Source organism: Chiloscyllium plagiosum, chromosome 26 (assembly GCF_004010195.1).
Source record: "Chiloscyllium plagiosum isolate BGI_BamShark_2017 chromosome 26, ASM401019v2, whole genome shotgun sequence".
Taxonomy (NCBI): Eukaryota; Metazoa; Chordata; class Chondrichthyes; order Orectolobiformes; family Hemiscylliidae; genus Chiloscyllium; species Chiloscyllium plagiosum.
The window spans coordinates 47,384,395-47,402,931 of record NC_057735.1 but is presented as its reverse complement, the minus strand read 5'-3'; the positions used below and the strand labels follow the sequence as shown (position 1 = coordinate 47,402,931).

The 18,537-nt window shown below is 47.3% G+C and overlaps 1 protein-coding gene across 3 annotated transcripts in view; it reads left to right on the top strand.

Annotated features, from left to right (window-relative positions):
- The window catches only part of LOC122563322 (serine/threonine-protein kinase 38), a 61,112-nt gene that overhangs the window by 39,309 nt on the left and 3,266 nt on the right, over positions 1 to 18,537 (top strand). For 2 of the 3 annotated variants that reach the window (XM_043717054.1, XM_043717053.1), the window contains exons 6-14: positions 1,618 to 1,741; positions 4,546 to 4,700; positions 7,275 to 7,377; positions 10,239 to 10,300; positions 11,424 to 11,541; positions 12,143 to 12,266; positions 14,592 to 14,687; positions 15,527 to 15,618; positions 16,835 to 16,891. In XM_043717054.1, the coding sequence (XP_043572989.1) occupies positions 1,618 to 1,741; positions 4,546 to 4,700; positions 7,275 to 7,377; positions 10,239 to 10,300; positions 11,424 to 11,541; positions 12,143 to 12,266; positions 14,592 to 14,687; positions 15,527 to 15,618; positions 16,835 to 16,891 (931 nt within the window). The remainder of the gene's footprint in view (positions 1 to 1,617; positions 1,742 to 4,545; positions 4,701 to 7,274; positions 7,378 to 10,238; positions 10,301 to 11,423; positions 11,542 to 12,142; positions 12,267 to 14,591; positions 14,688 to 15,526; positions 15,619 to 16,834; positions 16,892 to 18,537) is intronic. The other variant, XM_043717051.1, reaches the window with a different exon arrangement.

Here is an 18,537-nt window from a genome sequence, read left to right as displayed (position 1 = left end):
TTTGCCTTCCTGTTCTTGCCACCAAAGTGGATAATCATACATTTATCCACATTAAACTGCATCTGCCATGTATCTGCCCACTCACCTAACTTGTCCAGGTCACCCTGTAATCTCCTAACATCCTCCTCACATTTCACCCTGCCACCCAGCTTTGTGTCATCAGCAAATTTGCTAATGTTATTGCTGATACCATCTTCTATATCATTAACATATATTGTAAAAAGCTGCGGTCCCAGCACGGATCCCTGCGGTTCCCCACTGGTCACTGCCTGCCATTCCGAAATGGAGCCGTTTATCACTACCCTTTGTTTCCTATCAGCCAACCAATTTTCAATCCAATCTAGTACTTTGCCCCCAATACCATGCGCAAACCTGGAGGAGCCTGAGACAGGTTCTCCATTCCTCTCTGGAAGTAAAGCCTCGCCTGTTCCTGATCCATCCCTGGCTGATTGTAAAGGCTGTTTGAGGATTTAGCACTGAACGTGACTGTGTTCAATGTGACTAGATTGGGACGAAGGTGTGGGTCAGTGCTTCCATGTTTGGTAATGTTTCACAAATATCAGCAGGAACTCAAATTCTCTTCTGACCAGGGAGAGCAAGCAGCTTCTTGTTGGAGTGTGCACCACTTGGGGCAGGGGACGGGGTGCAGCGATGAGGGAGGAATTAAGTTTCTATACTGTATCCTCTGGAGCAGTGTCAGCGTGCAGCAGAACACATCTGGGCTCTGTGCTTGCTCACTCCGGTCAGATCTGGATGTGTGTGTGGGCCTCTGAAGTCAAGATGAAATTCACCTGCCTCTGTCTAGGTCACTGTTGTTGGGAACAATGAGATTAAATGAGGCAGTGAATAGGTAACAACAGGGGATTGGCTGTGCTTCACAAGTCTTTGTATAGCCTGTTGAGGGATGGGAATGGTGTTGGGTTGTGTTCAGGTTGGGGGAGTATAGAGTGGTGGGAGTGTAAACTCTTTTTTTTCGTGCTGATGAGTGGACTGTCTGAGCCATTCTGCCATTCGTCTTGCTCATCTCCAGCTTGTGCTGTGGCAGGGCAGGAATGGCTCAGTGTGGGTCCTCTGCACACTCTAGTTTATAACCTTCTCTTGCATCCCACTCTTTGTTCTCCTGTTCAATGGTTGATCATAGATTCTGCTGTTTCAGGCAACACACTTTTTGTTTTGTTGACTTTCGGGGAGTGCCATGAGGGAAAGTGGTTTCTTGCAGAACTCTGTTTAATCTTGTGTGTTTTAGTATGTGACTGCAGAGTCCTGTCTCATGCTCCCAAACTCCCCTGTTAATGGCACTGCCAGATAATACAATGGTCAAACATATTGTGTGCTAACTATCTTGCCAGTGCGTTGGAACCAGATGACCTAATGAAGGTGGCATGGTGGCTCAGTGGCTAGCACTGATGCCTCACCAGGTCAGGAACCCAGGTTCGATTCCAGCGTCGAGTGACTATCTGTGTGGAGTTTGCATATTCTCTCCTTGTCTGCGTTAGACATTAGCATTCAGGAGTGGAGCAGCTGGAACACAATGAAGAGTGAAAGGTCCATCATGTGATTCTGTCTGGCAACACCCCACACATTCCCTGATTTGTTTAATGTACCTTTCTGTTTCAGGTGGGCCACATCCGTGCAGAGCGAGACATCCTTGTGGAAGCTGATAGTCAATGGGTGGTGAAAATGTTCTACAGCTTTCAAGACAAACTCAACCTGTACCTGATTATGGAGTTCCTCCCGGGAGGTATGTGCTGGCTCTATGTAATCTCAGGCTTGCTGTATGAGGTGTATTTACTTCAATCTGGTAATGGTTTAGCTGCTTCCAGGGGCAGGAGTAATTGTTGAAGCTCCCCATGTGTTAATTCTGTCATCTCCACCTTGGCTCCAAACTCTAAACTCTCACGGTGGCTCAGTGGTTAGCACTGCAGCCTCACAGCACCTGGGACCTGGGTTCGATTCCAGCCTCGGGCAACTGTCTGTGTGGAGTTTGCACATTCTCCCCGTGTCTGCGTGGGTTTCCTCTGGGTGCTCCAGTTTCCTCCCACTGTCCAAAGGTGTGCAGGTCAGGTGAATTGGCCATGCTAAAATTGCCCGTAGTGATAGGTGCATTAGTCGGATGGAAATGGGTCTGGGTGGATTACTCTTCGGAGGGTTGGTGTGGACGTGTTGGACCGAAGGGTCTGTTTCCACACTGTAAGTAATCTAATCTAATCTAACGAAAAGTCTATTGATCTCAGTTTTGAAATTTTCACTTGACCTCTGGCCTCCTCCACTGTTTGGGTGATGTATATGCTTTCCACTCTCCTTTGTGTGGACAGTGGGTTTTTTTCTTTATTCATTCATGGGATGAGGCCATTGTTAAGAGTCAACCACATCGCTGTGAGTCTGGAGTCACATGTAGGCCAGACCAGGTAAGGATGGCAGTTTCCTTCCCTGAAGGACGTTAGTGAACCAGATGGGGTTTTCCACCAATCGACAATGGGTTCATGGTTGTTAGACTCTTTAATTCCAGATTTTTGTTGAATTCAAATTTCACCACCAGCCTTGGCAGGATTCAAACCCGGGTCCCCAGAACATGACTTGGATCTCTGGGTTAACAGTCCAGCAATTATACGGCTAGGCCATCGCCTCTCCCTGCTTTCTGACATCGCCCCTGAAATGGCCACCTCAAACTGGGAGCTTGTATGTCCCTGTACTGGGCTCTCCCACCAGAGGAAATTACTTTTCCAAGTTTTACCCCTTTAATCATCTGAAGCCCCTTAACCAGATCACCTCTTGATCTCCTGTGCTCAGGGCAAATTGAGCAAAGCTGATCCATCCTATTCTTGGAGTTTAAGATTTGTACCCACCTCTAACCAGTTTCATTTTACACTGAATGAGCAGCACATACAGGGAATACATTTTTCATTTGCTGACCTAGGAAGCATTATCAGTATGTGACCTCTTCTTTCAGAACATCTTGGGTTTATATTATTTAAGGTGACTTGAAGTGGGAGGGTCAGGTGGGCCGTTTGCTAAAGAAAACTGAACAAACTGATGACAATTCAGATTCCTTATCCTATTTAGGCTCCATCTGTGACCTGTTGTCAATCTACCCTGGCTACATCTGGCCCTAGGTCTCTGTGTGGCACTGACTCCTGACTCCCCACACACCACCTGCCCAGATGGAATGAGCACAGAGTTGATATTGATCTGAGGCCTCAGTTGTATGAGTTCAATATCAGAAAGTCTGTCCACAAACCGAGTTAACATTGCCACTTTTCCTCGTGTGAGGAAAAGGCCTTGTGCCATTCACTCAATTTCATGGCTCATCATCACCAGAGCAATCAAACCAGCTTAGAGATTCAACTCCATTCATCCCCACAAGATGTAGATGGGTGGGTGGCCTATTGTTTACATGGCTTAGGACCTTGCTGAGATATCTAGGTGATGAAATCTCTATGTAATTAAATGCCTGTAATGTAGATTTGAATGTTATTGCCATGTGTACTCGAGTCTCTGAGTTCAGTGAAAAGTATACACAGTCCCATCCTCCAGTGCCATCTTAGAATACGAAAGATAGGCTAAAAAACAGAAGTAGAAATAAAAGCAACAGCCAAAAGAAAAGGAAACGACCAGATCATTCCCCTGCCTCTTCTACGAGTCCTCGCCACCAGAAAAACGCAGCCCACTCCCCGTTCTGTAAATACTCTCATACCCCCCAGGCTCCACATACTGCTGCAGCTGGGATGCTATTGCCTCTGCCGTCAGGTACCCGGGACCAGCCATGACCTGGAACCACGCTGCCACAATGTCACCATTCTTTGGCACCACCTGGCCTCTGCTAACATTATCGCGGTCATGAGTCTGTGTGCCTCTTTGGTCTGCCAGTGTAGGGTTGATGTGTGGCTCTGAGATTTTGATACAATTTTATTTCATTCATTAAATTTCATTAATATCCTATCCACAACTTCTGTTGCTGTCTACTGAAATTGTCTCTTTGTTGCTATATGATTTTTCCCACGTTTTTATATTTTTAATTTACCTAGGTCAGTTTGATGTCAGTCACACTGCAATTTGGCCCTTGGGCTGCGACAGTGTTTCTTGTTAGAAATAACATTATTATTATCGTGTCTCTGAGCACAATTCTCTTTTGCTCGTACTGACTTACATGATGCATCTGCTGTGTGCATTTCCCATACCTGATGGTATAGACCTGGCTCCTTTCCGGGAGGGTCAAGCTGTGGATCACAGTTATTTAGAATCTGCTACAGACACCTAGTGGGTAAATGATGCTTCATATCTGGACACAGAGTGAGTAAATGATGGGGAAATAAATAGAAACACTATAAGCAGGTGTCCACTTACTCCCAAGTGGGTTGTCTTCCTGCACTAGCCTGCTGTACTCTGAGCTATGCCCTTTCCCATTTTCACTGTAGAGTTTCTGGCTTGATGTAGGTGGGTGCTGTCCAAGTGGTTGACCAGTTACCTGACCCTTTCTGTGATCCCTGGACTCCAATGGGTTGTTGAATGAACTGCTGAGATGTGATGGACTGTCTCTGTCCACAGGGGATATGATGACGCTGCTGATGAAGAAGGACACACTGAGTGAAGAGGAAACTCAGTTCTACATTGCAGAGACAGTACTGGCCATCGACTCCATCCACCAGATGGGCTTCATCCACAGGGACATCAAACCAGACAATCTCCTGCTGGACAGCAAGGTACCGAATAGAGCTCCTGGGTTTTACTGAATGATGAATTCTAGTCTGTAAGGTGTTTTTTTTTTTTTTGTTTACAGCCGTTCACAAATTGCATCTATTGAACTGACTCCAGATAGTTCTCCTTTTAATTGCGTTCTTGTGTGACGCTGTTATAGAAAATCATGTAATGGGAAAAATTAGGGGTGAACCACCAAAACTACCAGTAAAAATTGAAACAAAAGTAGTAGTTAGCCTAACACAAAACGATAGCACAGTCTAAGTAAATTTTGACCTGTTGTATGGTACTCAGCTGATTACTCATGATTGGCAACTGTACCTGCTGGCTGCACTACATACTAGCCAGTCTTCTGATCCCATCCAGTGAAAACACTGCACAAGTAAGATCCCAGAATGAATGACTGATCAAGGGCTGAATCTTATTTTTTCTTTCGCTTAAGTGTCAGTTTTGTCAAGTTTTTCAGAGGGTTTCACATCATGATGTTTGGGCACATCTGTCACTTTATTTTGCAAAGCCCACCTAGCTTATTGCCTGCGTCACTTTTCAGTGCCACCTCACACATTCTAGCCCCATCATACCATGTGCCATTTGCAAAGCAACTCACCACTTCCTGGAACTCCCAGAATTGACCAACACCCATGGTGCACCACCATCTGTAAGAAGATGGTGGTGCGGCACGGTGGCACAGTGGTTAGCACTGCTGCATCGCAGCGCCAGAGACCCGGGTTCAATTCCCGACTCAGGCGACTGACTGTGTGGAGTTTGCACGTTCTCCCCGTGTCTGCGTGGGTTTCCTCCAGGTGCTCCGGTTTCCTCCCACAGTCCAAAGATGTGCAGGTTAGGTGAATTGGCCATGCTAAATTGCCCGTAGTGTTAGGTAAGGGGTAAATGTAGGGGTATGGGTGGGTTTCGCTTCGGCGGGTCGGTGTGGACTTGTTGGGCCGAAGGGCATGTTTCCACACTGTAATCTAATCTAAAATCTAATCTAATCTAATCTAATCTAAAAAAAAAGATATTGTGCACTCAGACAAGAGCTGTCAGTCCAGAGCTGCCCTGCACGGTTCCTGCTGTTTTCTGCCAAGTCCAGGGCCAATGGAAAATCGATGCCTGTCTTTGTGGGCAGGGACATTGACATGGAGATGCTGCTGGTGGGGAAGGGTGATGCAGAGGCAGGATGTCCTTTTTTTCCCAGACCCAACAGAGGACGCCATTCTACTGGAACCTCGCCAACCTGGACTAGGGTTACCATCCAGGCCAGTTCAGTCTCAACCACCTGAAGGAATGTACAGAGTGTAGGAAGAAGATCGATGCCCTTCTCCACTCGGCAGTGAAAATGCCACCATCTTTTCCTTGCTATCTCTCACTCACTGTATCCTCTCTGCTACTGTACCCATCATTTCCTGCAACATCTTTCCCACTCACTCTCATCCTGACTAACCCTGAATCTCTTCTGCACAGCCCACTCACTGCCTCAGGACATCGCCATGCATGCAGCAATGGTAATGCTGTGCTACCCACCTTTCTCACTCCCACCTGCTATGTGCAGAGTTTCCTGGGTCTGACCACCCTGAGCAGCTGACTGGCCATGTCCACACCCCTGTACTGGTATTTTTGTTGCAATTGCTTACGATAGTGATTAATTGCTGAAACAGATTCACATGAGTCTGCAGATATTCTTTAACTCTAAACATATTTTTAAACAAAAGGGGGGAAGCAAAGCAAACAACAAAGTCAAGTTTTAAACTGCTCCTCAACACTGTCCTTTTACTGTTAGTCAGTTCCAGTGAAATTTCACTCTCATCTCAACTCCTTAGGTTTAGAAATTAACAGATTGCTCCCAGCTTCTTGTCCTCCGGTCGTAGAGACATTTCAAGTCCACGAGCACAAACCTTTCACAATACCTTTCACAAAGCTCTTCATGAGAAAGCATATGAGCTGACTGATCATGTGATGCCGACACGGAGTCCAATCATCCACAAACCGCAACACCTAGTGCCGGGGATGAGAATCATGTAACAGTCGATGGGAGTTCGCTTTATTAAAAAGAAAGTACGGCAATTCACAAATAGCGTTTAATAAACGTGTGTTATAGGAGAACTACCTGTATTGGAGTTTGGCAGTGTGATGGTTGCAGAAAATCTGGTTTGAAGGATTGTACCTTCTCAAATCTACAACTATAGTCTCAGGGAACTTATGAGTTTGTTTTCCCTCATCTGACTGCAGTCTTTGCTCAGTTTGGCACTCCATCCTTTCTGACGTGCTGCAGTAGCTGTACAAAATCTCATCAAACTCTCAGCCTGTGGGAGCTGGGACTTGTCTGTAACAATGTAGTAGTGTAGGGATGGGGTGTTGGTCATTCAGCCCCTCCAGCTTTCTCCTGCAATCAGTAAGGCAATGGCAGATCTGATTGTTGCCTTCTCTCCCCTACCCTGCCTGTGCTCCATAACCTTTGACTCTTTGTCAATCAAAAACCTACCCGACTTCGCCATGAAAAAAATGTAAAGACCCAGCCTCCTGTACCTTTTGGGGAAAAGATTTCTGCACTTGGATGACTGAGTTTACCTTGTATTTTCTAGGGTCACGTTAAACTGTCGGACTTTGGCTTGTGCACGGGACTGAAGAAGGCTCATAGAACAGAATTCTACCGCAACCTCAGTCACAGTTTGCCCAGCGATTTCAGTAAGTAGCTGGTTTGGTTAACAGGTTAATGTATGGAATCTGTGTGGTTAACAGGTTAACGTATGAAATCAGTGTGATTGATAGGTTAACGGATGGAATCAGTGTGGTTAACAGGTTAAACTATGGAATTGACCACCTGGATCGTTACATTTTCCCTAGTATGGCTTGAATGCCATTTCATTCCTTCAGCCCTATTTAGCTGGAGATTTACAAAGGCTCTGTATTGGGCATCAGAGGACACTGACTACATCCATCTTACTGTGGCCTTTTCATTCACTCATGGGACGTGTGTGTCGCTGACTGACCAGCACTTATTGCCTGTCCCCAGCTGCCATTGAACTGAGTGGCTTGCGCGTGCCATTTCAGAGAGAAGTTGAGAGTCGGTCACGTTGCTGAGAGTATGGAGGCACATGTAGGCCAGACCAGGTGAGGATGGCAGATTTCCTTCCCCTGATGAATGTCCGCAATTGTGGATTTTTGTGGAATGGAAGAGATGCAAAAATGTGGTGACACCCCCTTTTCGTGCACTGGGTCCTGTTGGATGGACCCTTCTTACAGTTGGGAATTTACTGATGCACATCTTCAGTGTAAATCCTCACTAAACAGGAGAGATGTTATAAAGTTACAGCCCGAGCAGACATTTATATTTGGCTGTTCATTAAGATCATGGCTGATCTGTTTATACACTGAATTCTACATTCTGATGATAACCCTTGATTCCCCTGCTAATCTATCTCTGTCTTAAAAGTGTTCAATAATCTTGCTTCTGCCACCTTCTGAGGTAGAGTGTTCCACAGTTGCACCACCCTCTGAGTGAAAACAGATATTCTTCATCCCTGCCCTAACAGGGAGACTCCTAATTTTCAAACGGTGACCCCTCGCCCACAAAGGGAAACCTCCTATCCACCTGTCAAGACCATTCAGGATCAGGTAAACTTAAATCAAATTCCCACCCACTGTTCTAAGCTCAGGTGAACACAAACCCAGCCCGACCAAGTTCTCCTCATAAGATAGCACAGTCATTCCAGGTGTCTGCCTAGTGAACCTCCTCTGGGCCATCTCCAACACATTTACACCATTCCTGAAATAAGGAAGCCAACACTGTGCACAGTAATAGATTTGTGGCCTCAGCAATGCTGTTTACAACTCTAACGCAACATCCTTCCTTTTACGTTCAATTCTTCTTGTAATAGTGGATAGCCTTCTTAATCATTTGATGTACTAACTTTGTGACTCATGCACTAGAATCCCTTCGGCCCTCTGCACTTCAGAATTCTGCAGTCATTCTCCATTTAAACAATACTCAACATTGTTATTCTTGGTTGTTGGAGTGTGAAAGCTTTGACGTAGAGTGATTGTGGTAGAGACCACTGCAAATTTGAAGTGAAAACTGGATGAATACTTGCCGTGTAACTAGTTCCATGACGGTGAACAAGGAGTGTACTTTCGGTGAAGGATTGGCAATCAGGATTAACACCCAAGGTGGAGTTTTGCAAAAAGGCCGTTATTTGAATTGTGGTATGGAACAGTGTGGCTACCGGAGAGGGATGTTAGCTGCTTTTGCGGAACTTTGTGTTTGAGGAGGAAGGTGGGTAGGGTTATGCAAAAGAGAAAATAGTTAAGGATTTGTTTTTCTCCCATTGCCCCTCCTGGGATTCTCAGTGGCCATGGCTTTGCAGGTGTCAGCAAATACTCCAGGAGCTATTCATTGCATTATGGGCTGATCTAGCACAGGAGAACATTCTGCCCATCCTCCCTGTGCTGGCTTCTTGGAAGATTGACCGACTAAATCATGCTTCTCATTACTAAACCAAGCTGGATATTGTGATCCGTTTTAGAACCCTGATCCACAGAAAGATAAACTGGCATTGGCAGCAGGCCAGAGAAGGTTCGTCGCAGGTATGAGGGGACTGTCATGTGAGGAGAGGTTGGGCTTGTACTCATTGGAGTTTAGAAGAATGGGAGGTGACCTTATTGAAGCGCATAAGATTTTTAGGTACCTTGACAGTATCGATGGGAGAGTTCAGAACCAGAGGGCAAAATCTCAATGGGAGGTAGCACATTTCATGCAGCATTCTGAGTGTAGTGAATTTGTGGAATTCTTTATCACAGAGGGGTCTAGAGGATGGGATGTTAGGTCTATGCAAGGCTGATTTAGACAGATTTTTAATCAGTAAAGGGAATCGAGCGTAAAAGGTAAATACAGGGAAGTGGAGTTGAGAATTATCAGATCAGCAATGATCTCACTGAATAATGTTCAGACTCAGCGGCCGATTGGCCTACATTTGCTTCTGTGAATGGTTTATCGGACCTTTTCCCACCTTTTGTACAACAAGAGAAAGGTTGACCCTGGTTGAGTCAGTTGGGGAATGTTGGCAGGCTGAGGGAGCAGAAGCTCTCAGTCTGACCTTTAGCACGCACTCTCTCTCGCTGTCCAGTTTGAATCCCTGGATAGGGAATGAAGAGTATGAACCCTGCCCAATTGTCCCTTTCCCGGATCCCGAGTGCAGCTCCTGGTGCCCATCTAGAACAGAGTTAAACAGGAATAGGGGCTAGCTCCAAGTACTGCACACATCAATCTGGTAATGCTGTACCTTGTGAAATGGTAATGACCCTACCCCTAGTCCAGGAGGCCTGAGTTCAAGTCTCAACACCTCCAGAGGTGTGGAATAACATCCCTGAAAAGGTTGACTCGAAAAGCAGGTTTAATAGGAATGGAAGTCAGGAGCTTGTACTCTGTCTGATATCAGAGCAACATCAGCTTGATGTGCCATGTCTTTAAGCTGTGCTACTGAGGGAGTAAATGCTGCCTTAATGCTTGTGATCAGCTAATGTGTGTTCTAAACTATTCCCTCTCTTAGCTTTCCAGAACATGAACTCAAAGCGAAAAGCAGAAACCTGGAAGAGGAACCGCCGGCAGCTGGTGAGTGCAGGCAGTTGCTTGGGGGACTTGGAGCCTGGGGAAGAGGAGGGGAACGTGACCCCAGACTCGTGCATTACGGTTGAGGGCTGACCCTTCACCCACAGAGTGTACTCCTGACAGGGTGGGTTCAGGCCCTCTTCAGTGGGGTGGAAAAGAGAGTCCCAAGTCATGCTGTCACATCGGATTAAAACATCCGGGATTAATGCGCAGCTGCCAGTTCACCCCCCTCAGGTTGCCAGCTAGTTAATCCTACCTTGCTGTGGCATATCCCAGGTAGGACGCTGAATTCTAGTTGCAGTTGTGGTCTGAATCAGCAGGAGTCCACAGGTTCTATTCAACATAATGCCCAGTTTGGCCTCAAGGTCATGGTTTGGAGTTTCCCAAATAAAATACTTATTGTTAGAGCCATGTTGTGAGTGCTTTAACCTTTTCAAATGTAAAGTACCTTGATAGTGATGTGCATGTGGTCCAGCATCAGCAAGTTGGGAGTGCTGACTAAATAGCAGATGTGCTTGATGTAGTATTTTGTCTATCAGTCCTGTGGGCGTGCTACCATTCATTTAGTCCAGAAGCTGGCATCTCTGAATTAACTGGCTCTTGTGCCTGGTTTATAACATCTCTGGATCTTTCACCTAACAACTTAGGCAGCCTCAATGGGTTGTTGTTCCAAGATGTAGCAAATTTGGGTGACACTTGCTATATATTTTTACTTTTCTGTATTTCTTACTGTGGACTGAAATGGGAAGAAAATTGTTTTAAAAACCAAGAATTGCTGCACTTTTATTTTACAAAAAGCAAGTCACCTAACGCTTACTGTAAGTATAATTTTAACCAGCTGCTTGTTCAAGCAGTAGTGCGACTCCAGTCTCAGGAGCCAGGAGGGGGCTCTGTACAAATGGAGCTTTGTCTGGCAGCAAGCAGCTGATTGGTCCATAGCCCATGGATTATTTATTGACGACAAAGTTTATAATTCCAGCCTGTCACACTTGATAGCCTTGTGTGCCCCAAACGTGTGAAACTCAGACTGTGTTACCTGGCAACTGGGAGACCCAGAGCTAAGGATTGCTTTCAGTTCTGATCCCAATGCATGGATTGTTGTGTGTTTCTCTCATCCTACCTTCAGGCCTTCTCCACTGTGGGCACCCCAGACTACATCGCACCAGAAGTGTTCATGCAGACCGGTTACAACAAACTTTGCGACTGGTGGTCACTTGGAGTCATCATGTACGAGATGCTGATCGGTAAGGTTACTCTGGTCTGCGGTGCATAACTGATCAGCCTGAGACAGGAAGAGAACTTCATTCCTCCTTATGTTGCTTTTTTCCATCCTTGAGAAATGGCTGCACAGTGAAAGCATCTGTTCGAGTGCATTATAATCAACCAATCTTGCATGTCAATTTCAGAACCAGAGGGTATTGCTAGCAGCAGTGTGTGGGGTGTGGGGGATTTACTGGAAAGACAGTGTTGTTTTGTCTGTGGTGTAGCTTCATAAGGAATCTGTGTTTGCAATTACCATATGCTGTGTAACTGCATGGTGATGTGTGTGTGTGTGTGTAATCTAGCCATACGGTGACTGGTGTGTGAGGTGCTTATGTATTGCAGCCTTCTTTTGAAACAGTTCAGCTGCCAAATCAAACGTTTTGTTGCCCTGCCCCATGACGGATGACTCGGTTGCTTCAGGAGATTGATACTGAATGTGTCCCTCCAGTCTGAGGGGAAATGTAACTGAGGGCCACTTGAGGGAGGCACGTGTGACCACTGTTTCATATCCCAGAGGCTGGATGCTGGCTTCACCTCGCTAACCCGGCCCTGCCTTAAATCCTGCTAATTGTTTGTTTTCAGGCTACCCACCTTTCTGTTCAGAGACCCCCCAAGAGACGTATAAGAAAGTGATGAACTGGAGGGAGACCCTGACATTCCCACCAGAGGTTCCCATTTCAGAGAAAGCCAAGGATTTAATTCTCAGGTAAAGATGACCGGAAATAACACTGAGGCATTGACTGTACACCTTCTCCTGTAGCTCCCACCTGAGGAAGCTTTACTCTGTATCTAACACCGTGCTGTTCCTACCTTGGGATTATTTGATGGAGACCTGTCTGATTATTGAGAATATAGAGTCATAGAGATGTACAGCATGGAAACAGACCCTTCAGTCCAACTCGTCCATGCCGACTAGATATCCCAACCCAATCTAGCTCCACTTGCCAGCACCCGGCCCATATCCCTCCAAACCCTTCCTATTCATATACCCATCCAAATGCCTTGTAAATGTTTCAATTGTACCAGCCTCCACCACATCCTCTGGCAACTCATTCCATACATGTACCACTCTCTGAGTGAAAAAGTTGCTCCTTAGGTCTCTTTTATATCTTTCCCCTCTCACCCTAAACCTATGACCTCTAGTTCTGGACTCCCCCACCCCAGGGAAAAGACTTTGTCTATTTATCCTATCCATGCCCCTCATGATTTTGTAAACCTCTATAAGGTCACCCCTCAGCCTCCGATGTTCCAGGGAAAACAGCCCCAGCCTGTTCAGCCTCTCCCTGTAGCTCAGATCCTCCAACCCTGGCAACATCCTTGTAAATCTTTTCTGAACCTTTTAGGTTTCACAACATCCTTCCTATAGCAGGGAGAGCAGATGAATGCAATATTCCAACAGTGACCTAACCAATGTCCTGTACAGCCACAACATGACCTCCCAACCCCTGTGCTCAATACTCTGACCAATAAAAGAAAGCATACCAAATGCCGCCTTCAGTATCCTATCTACCTGTGACTCCACTTTCAAGGAGCTATGAACCTGCACTCCAAGGTCTCTTTGTTCAGCAACACTCCCTAGGAATACCTAAAGTTACCATGTGCTGTAGCAAAAAGCTATGACCTGTTTATTATCTTGTGCTCCAACATGCATGAATTGCCTATGTCTGCTGCCAGTTCCCTGTTGCTGAGTTGGTGTTTTTTCTCCCATTAAGTGCACCTCTGCTGTCACCCTGCACAGACAGTTTTTTTTTTTAAGATTAGATTACTTACAGTGTGGAAACAGGCCCTTCGGCCCAACAAGTCCACATTGACCCGCCGAAGAGCAACCCACCCAGACCCATTCCCCTACATTTACCCCTTCACCTGACCTGCACATCTTTGGACTGAGAGGGGAAACCGGAGCACCCGGAGGAAACTCACGCAGACACGGGGAGAATGTGCAAACTCCACACAGACAGTCGCCTGAGGCGGGAATTGAACCCGGGTCTCTGGCACTGTGAGGCAGCAGTGCTAACCACTGAGCCACCCACTCTCATGAAGCCAGTACCAAAGCTTGATGCTGCTGTAGATTGTCACGGGGTCTCTGGGTTTACCTGGGTTAGGTTCAACAGTCCTAATCAATGCTCCTGACCCCTGCTGGACAATGTGCGCGATGTCAGGTGAGCATGGGGTGGGACTGGCTATTATGACTCTTGTAGTGCAAGAGCCTTTGTATTGACTCCTGTGAGGAATAGTCATGTGTGAGATGTGGCTCGGAGGCTGTTGCCTGTGGGTCTGAACTGCAGTATGGATTCGATTCTAGAGTATGAGATCTTTGCCTGTCTACGCTCTGTCCCCAGCGGTGATTGTGCCCTGGCTTAGGGAGTGTAGAAAAACCGAAAATGCTGGAGAACTCAGCAGGTCTGGCAGCATCTGTGGAGAGAAAGCAGAATTAATGTTTCAGATCCAGTCACCTTTCTTCAAGACTGATTGTAGCTAGGGAAAAGTGGGGTATATGTTTCAGACCAGGTCGGAATGTGGGATAACTGAGTGAGAGGATGGATGGAAATGGAGCCCAGAGAGAGAACAGCAATGGGGCAAAGAAAGGAGTAAGTAATGAGCTGCTAGTGGGGACAATGAAGTGAGAATAGGTTGTGTGTGGTAGCAGTCCATGTGATAAGAAGGCCTGGTGGGTGGAGATTGGGGTAAGGACATAGGAGAAGGTGCTCAGGCCCTAAAATGTTTGATGCAATGTTGAACCCAGAAGGCGATGAGTTCCCAAGCGGAAAATGGGGTGCTATTCTTCTAGCTTGCGCTGAGCTTGGCTGGAGCATTTCAGTAAGTCTGAGACAGAGGTGTTAGGGAACATGATGGTATGTTGAGGTAGTAGGCACCTGGAAGCTCAGTCTTTTTTTTTCACAGGTACAGCACAGGTATTTTACAAAACGGTCGCCCAGTCTGCGTTTCAGCTCCCCAGTGCAGAGGAGACCACATTGTGAGCAGTTTGATGTGGGTGTTTTGCATGTCTTCCTCTGACCTGTGATCTTTTTAGGTTCTGCTGCGAGTCGGAGACCAGAATTGGGGCCAATGGAGTGGAAGATGTGAAGAGCAACTTCTTCTTTGAAGGTGTTGACTGGGAGCACATCAGGTGGGAGAGTGTTTGACTTGCGCAAGCCCAGGTCCAGAACTCTGACTCGCTTTCCTGGAGAGACTCTCTTGTTTCTGATTTCACCACCACTGTCAACTTTCAATTTACAGAAGCATTTGGCTCCCTTGTAGTGCACTCACTGCTCCTTTATACCTCCACCACAGGCTGCTGGGGTGCGGGGAATGTCCTGGTCCCTGCGGGCTGCTGGGGTGCGGGGAATGTCCTGGTCCCTGCGGGGTGTGGGGAATGCCCAGGTCCCTGCGGGCTGCTGGGGTGCGGGGAATGCCCTGGTCCCTACAGGCTGCTGGGGTGCGGGGAATGTCCAGGTCCCTGCAGGCTGCTGGGGTGCGGGGAATGCCCAGGTCCCTGCAGGCTGCTGGGGTGTGGGGAATGTCCTGGTCCCTACAGGCTGCTGGGGTGCGGGGAATGTCCTGGTCCCTGCGGGCTGCTGGGGTGCGGGGAATGTCCTGGTCCCTACAGGCTGCTGGGGTGCGGGGAATGTCCAGGTCCCTGCAGGCTGCTGAGGCGCGGGGAATGTCCTGGTCCCTACAGGCTGCTGGGATGCGGGGATAGCCCTGATCCCTGCGGGCTGTTGGGGTACGGGAAACGCCCTGATCCCTACAGGCTGCTGGGGTGCGGTGAGCACCCTGGTCTCTGTGGGGAATGCCCGGGTCCGTGCGGGAAGCGTACTGCTTGCCTTGGGTTACCTCTGCTGTGTCTGATGAAGCTGTCACATACCTGCTGACGTTTTGCTGTGCTGTTCTCTGTGGTTTCTGATCGCTGTGTCCCCGTTTGTTGAGCAGTTTGCAGTTTCTAATCCGATCTCTCCCCTCTGACAGGGAAAGGCCAGCAGCCATCTCCATTGAAATAAAGAGTATTGACGATACATCGAACTTTGATGAATTCCCTGATTCAGACATCTTACAACCAGGTAAGGAGCAGTCCTTCAGGGAGGGAGTCAGTTCCCTCCCAGGAGATGGGTTCTGAGGTTTTTGTATTATTTGTTCCTGCTTCAACAGAGCATTATTTAGTTAAAAGCCGTCCGTTACAGTGGATAGTGTTAGACGCACAGCCGATGTGAAGATGAATCTGTTTGGGATAAGCTTAGTGTTGAGTTATCTTCCTGACATCAGGGGAGGCTCATTCTGATCACTGCTTGGACATGCACTTTATTGAAGGGTGACTTTGGAACATCGGCTTAGGGTTACTCCAAACCCCGTCTTCCACTTTCAGTTAACATCCTAACCCCACATCCTAGATGGAGACGGTCAGTCACAGCAAAATGTAGAAGGACTAGAGAGTAAGCGCAAGAAGGAGGGGGCACCACAGCGATTGGCGGATTGTGTGTCTCAGTCTGATTCACTGCCTGTCTGCAGATTGCCTTATCTTGCCAGTGTCAATGTCTGACTGGTCTGCACTGAACAAGATTCCTTCACACTGGTGTTGAAGACACTAAAAGGGAGGCGACATTTCTGTCACTGGGAAGGGAGTGGTCTCCATGTGGTCTCATTACTTTACACTGCCACAGGCACTGTTTGGGGACTGAGAGCCTGTTGATGGGAGGCACTGTGAAACCTTGTTGCTGTCCCATTGTAACTGCGTCAGAAGCTGAGCTCCAGTTCCACTGCTGTGGGAGAAGTTAGAGTGCCCCTTCTAATTGCAGTTTGTTAGAACTTCTCACACAGAGGAAGTTGACCCATTGCATTTTTCCCCATCAGTCAGTACAGTTTTCCAGTTCCTTGTCCTTGTCCTACCAGGCTGCTCTCTTGTTGGACAGAGATGACTGGTGATGTTTAACCTTGAGAGTCACCATGCCTTAGACAAGGGGAGAGATTGAGAAGAAGCATTCTTCAGGTTAGTTGTAACCAGAGTGGGAATTGAACCCACACTGTCTCTATCATTTGCAATGCAACCCCGCCAACAGACAGCCCATGTCTTGCCTTGTCAGTGAGTTCAGTGAGAGTGTGTGTGGAGTGAATTCTGTGGCTGGTGGAGGGGACTGTGTATTACCTGACGTTCTGCTGCTGCGGCAGTAAGTTGTGTTTTACTAGCTGTGCCTGTTATGAGAATCCACCCTGGGATTGCTGTCTTTCTATGAAGCTGTTGTATTCGAATGTGACGCAGTGTTTTCTGATGTTCTTCTTCAGGAGTGTCACAGGCAGGGCTAGAAAGTAGTGGTAAGAAGTGTCTGTCCTCAAAGACAGGTAACCAGCATTTTATTCCCCTCATCCCTTACTAAACTCTCCTGGTCCTACGCTTTCTTACATTCACACTGGCTTCATCTGGGGGGAAGCTGGGTTATAACCTCTTTGTTTCTCTGGTTTTTGAGTTGTAGGAGAGATCTGATCCTTGAACTTACCAATTTAGTTAACGTCTGGCTATCTTCCTCTCCCTTCCCTCAATACTTAAAACAAATCTTCCCTCCCCTATCCCAATCCCGTGACTTTTCCATGAGCTATTGTTATTGAAGTGTATCCTCTGAGACCAGTCTCTTGACAGTAGCAGTTGCTTCAGTGACTAAAATATTAGCATTGCTCCCCACAGGGCAGGGATCGAATCTAAGCAGGATAATCCATTGCTTCTCCCCATCGTGCTGCCTTGGGGCCGCCCTCAGCAGGGTATACCTGGACCTGCCCTCTGACCAAGTGCAGGGAAGGCCCAGAGAGAGGGTCAAATCTCCTTCTGTGTTTTGGAGAATGGGGAAGTACAGTGAACCAAACCCCTGGCAGTGCTGTTGCACTGGGAGAGGCATTTACAGGAGGTTAGCATTGCTGTCTGCTGCTCCTGGACTGGCCTCTTGTCTGATAAGTAATGGTTAGGGAGCAGAGGGCCAGATTCTCCCACGGTGGGCGGCATGGTGGCACAGTGGTTAGCACTGCTGCCTCACAGCGCCAGAGACCCGGGTTCAATTCCCGCCTCAGGCGACTGACTGTGTGGAGTTTGCACGTTCTCCCCGTGTCTGCGTGGGTTTCCTCCGGGTGCTCCGGTTTCCTCCCACAGTCCAAAGATGTGCAGGTCAGGTGCATTGGCCATGCTAAATTGCCCGTAGTGTTAGGTAAGGGGTAAATGTAGGGGTATGGGTGGGTTGCGCTTCGGCGGGGCGGTGTGGACTTGTTGGGCCGAAGGGCCTGTTTCCACACTGTAAGTAATCTAATCTAATCTAATCTAATCTAATGACAAGGTGGTGTGGGTGTTGTCAGCGAGGAGTGGCTGACCTGTGCAAGTGCTCTCGTTTGCAAATCATTTGTCAGTGAAACCGAGAAGTAATTTATAGCATACAAGAGTCAGAGAGACTCTCCCCACCTGCTGAATGAGTCTGGAACCACAGTCTGTCCTAACGTGATCAGCAAGTTTCTGGGTTTGGCTTCTTTTCACTGCTTTCTAAGCTCTGTCTGTAAGGACCAGTTACTGGTGCTGCCAGTATCCACAGTAACAACTAATCTCTATCAGCTTCTGGTTCTAAACTTACACATTTGTTCTTCGCTGAATCAGTGTTGTCATTGGGATTTCATTAGTGTTAAATCCCAAGATAAAGTTTTATTCCGGGAGTGTAAATCCTAGGATAACGTTTGCTTTGAGCACTTGAATAGACAACTTATGCTATAAAATATGCTGGTACCTTATTCTGCTACTTGGTGCCATTTAATGGAAATGGCTGTGAGTGTGCAGCCTACCCTCTCTCCTACCCTGGTGGATGGTCTTTCTTGGCTGCTCCAGGCAGGTTTATACAGTGCTGGCCCTCTGCTGGGCGTGTGCTGCTCCAAGTACCCAAGGCTCCACATTATATAAAAGCGAGCAATTTCAAAAGATTGTCAAGTCTTTGCTTAGTTTAATTAATTATCCCTGTTAA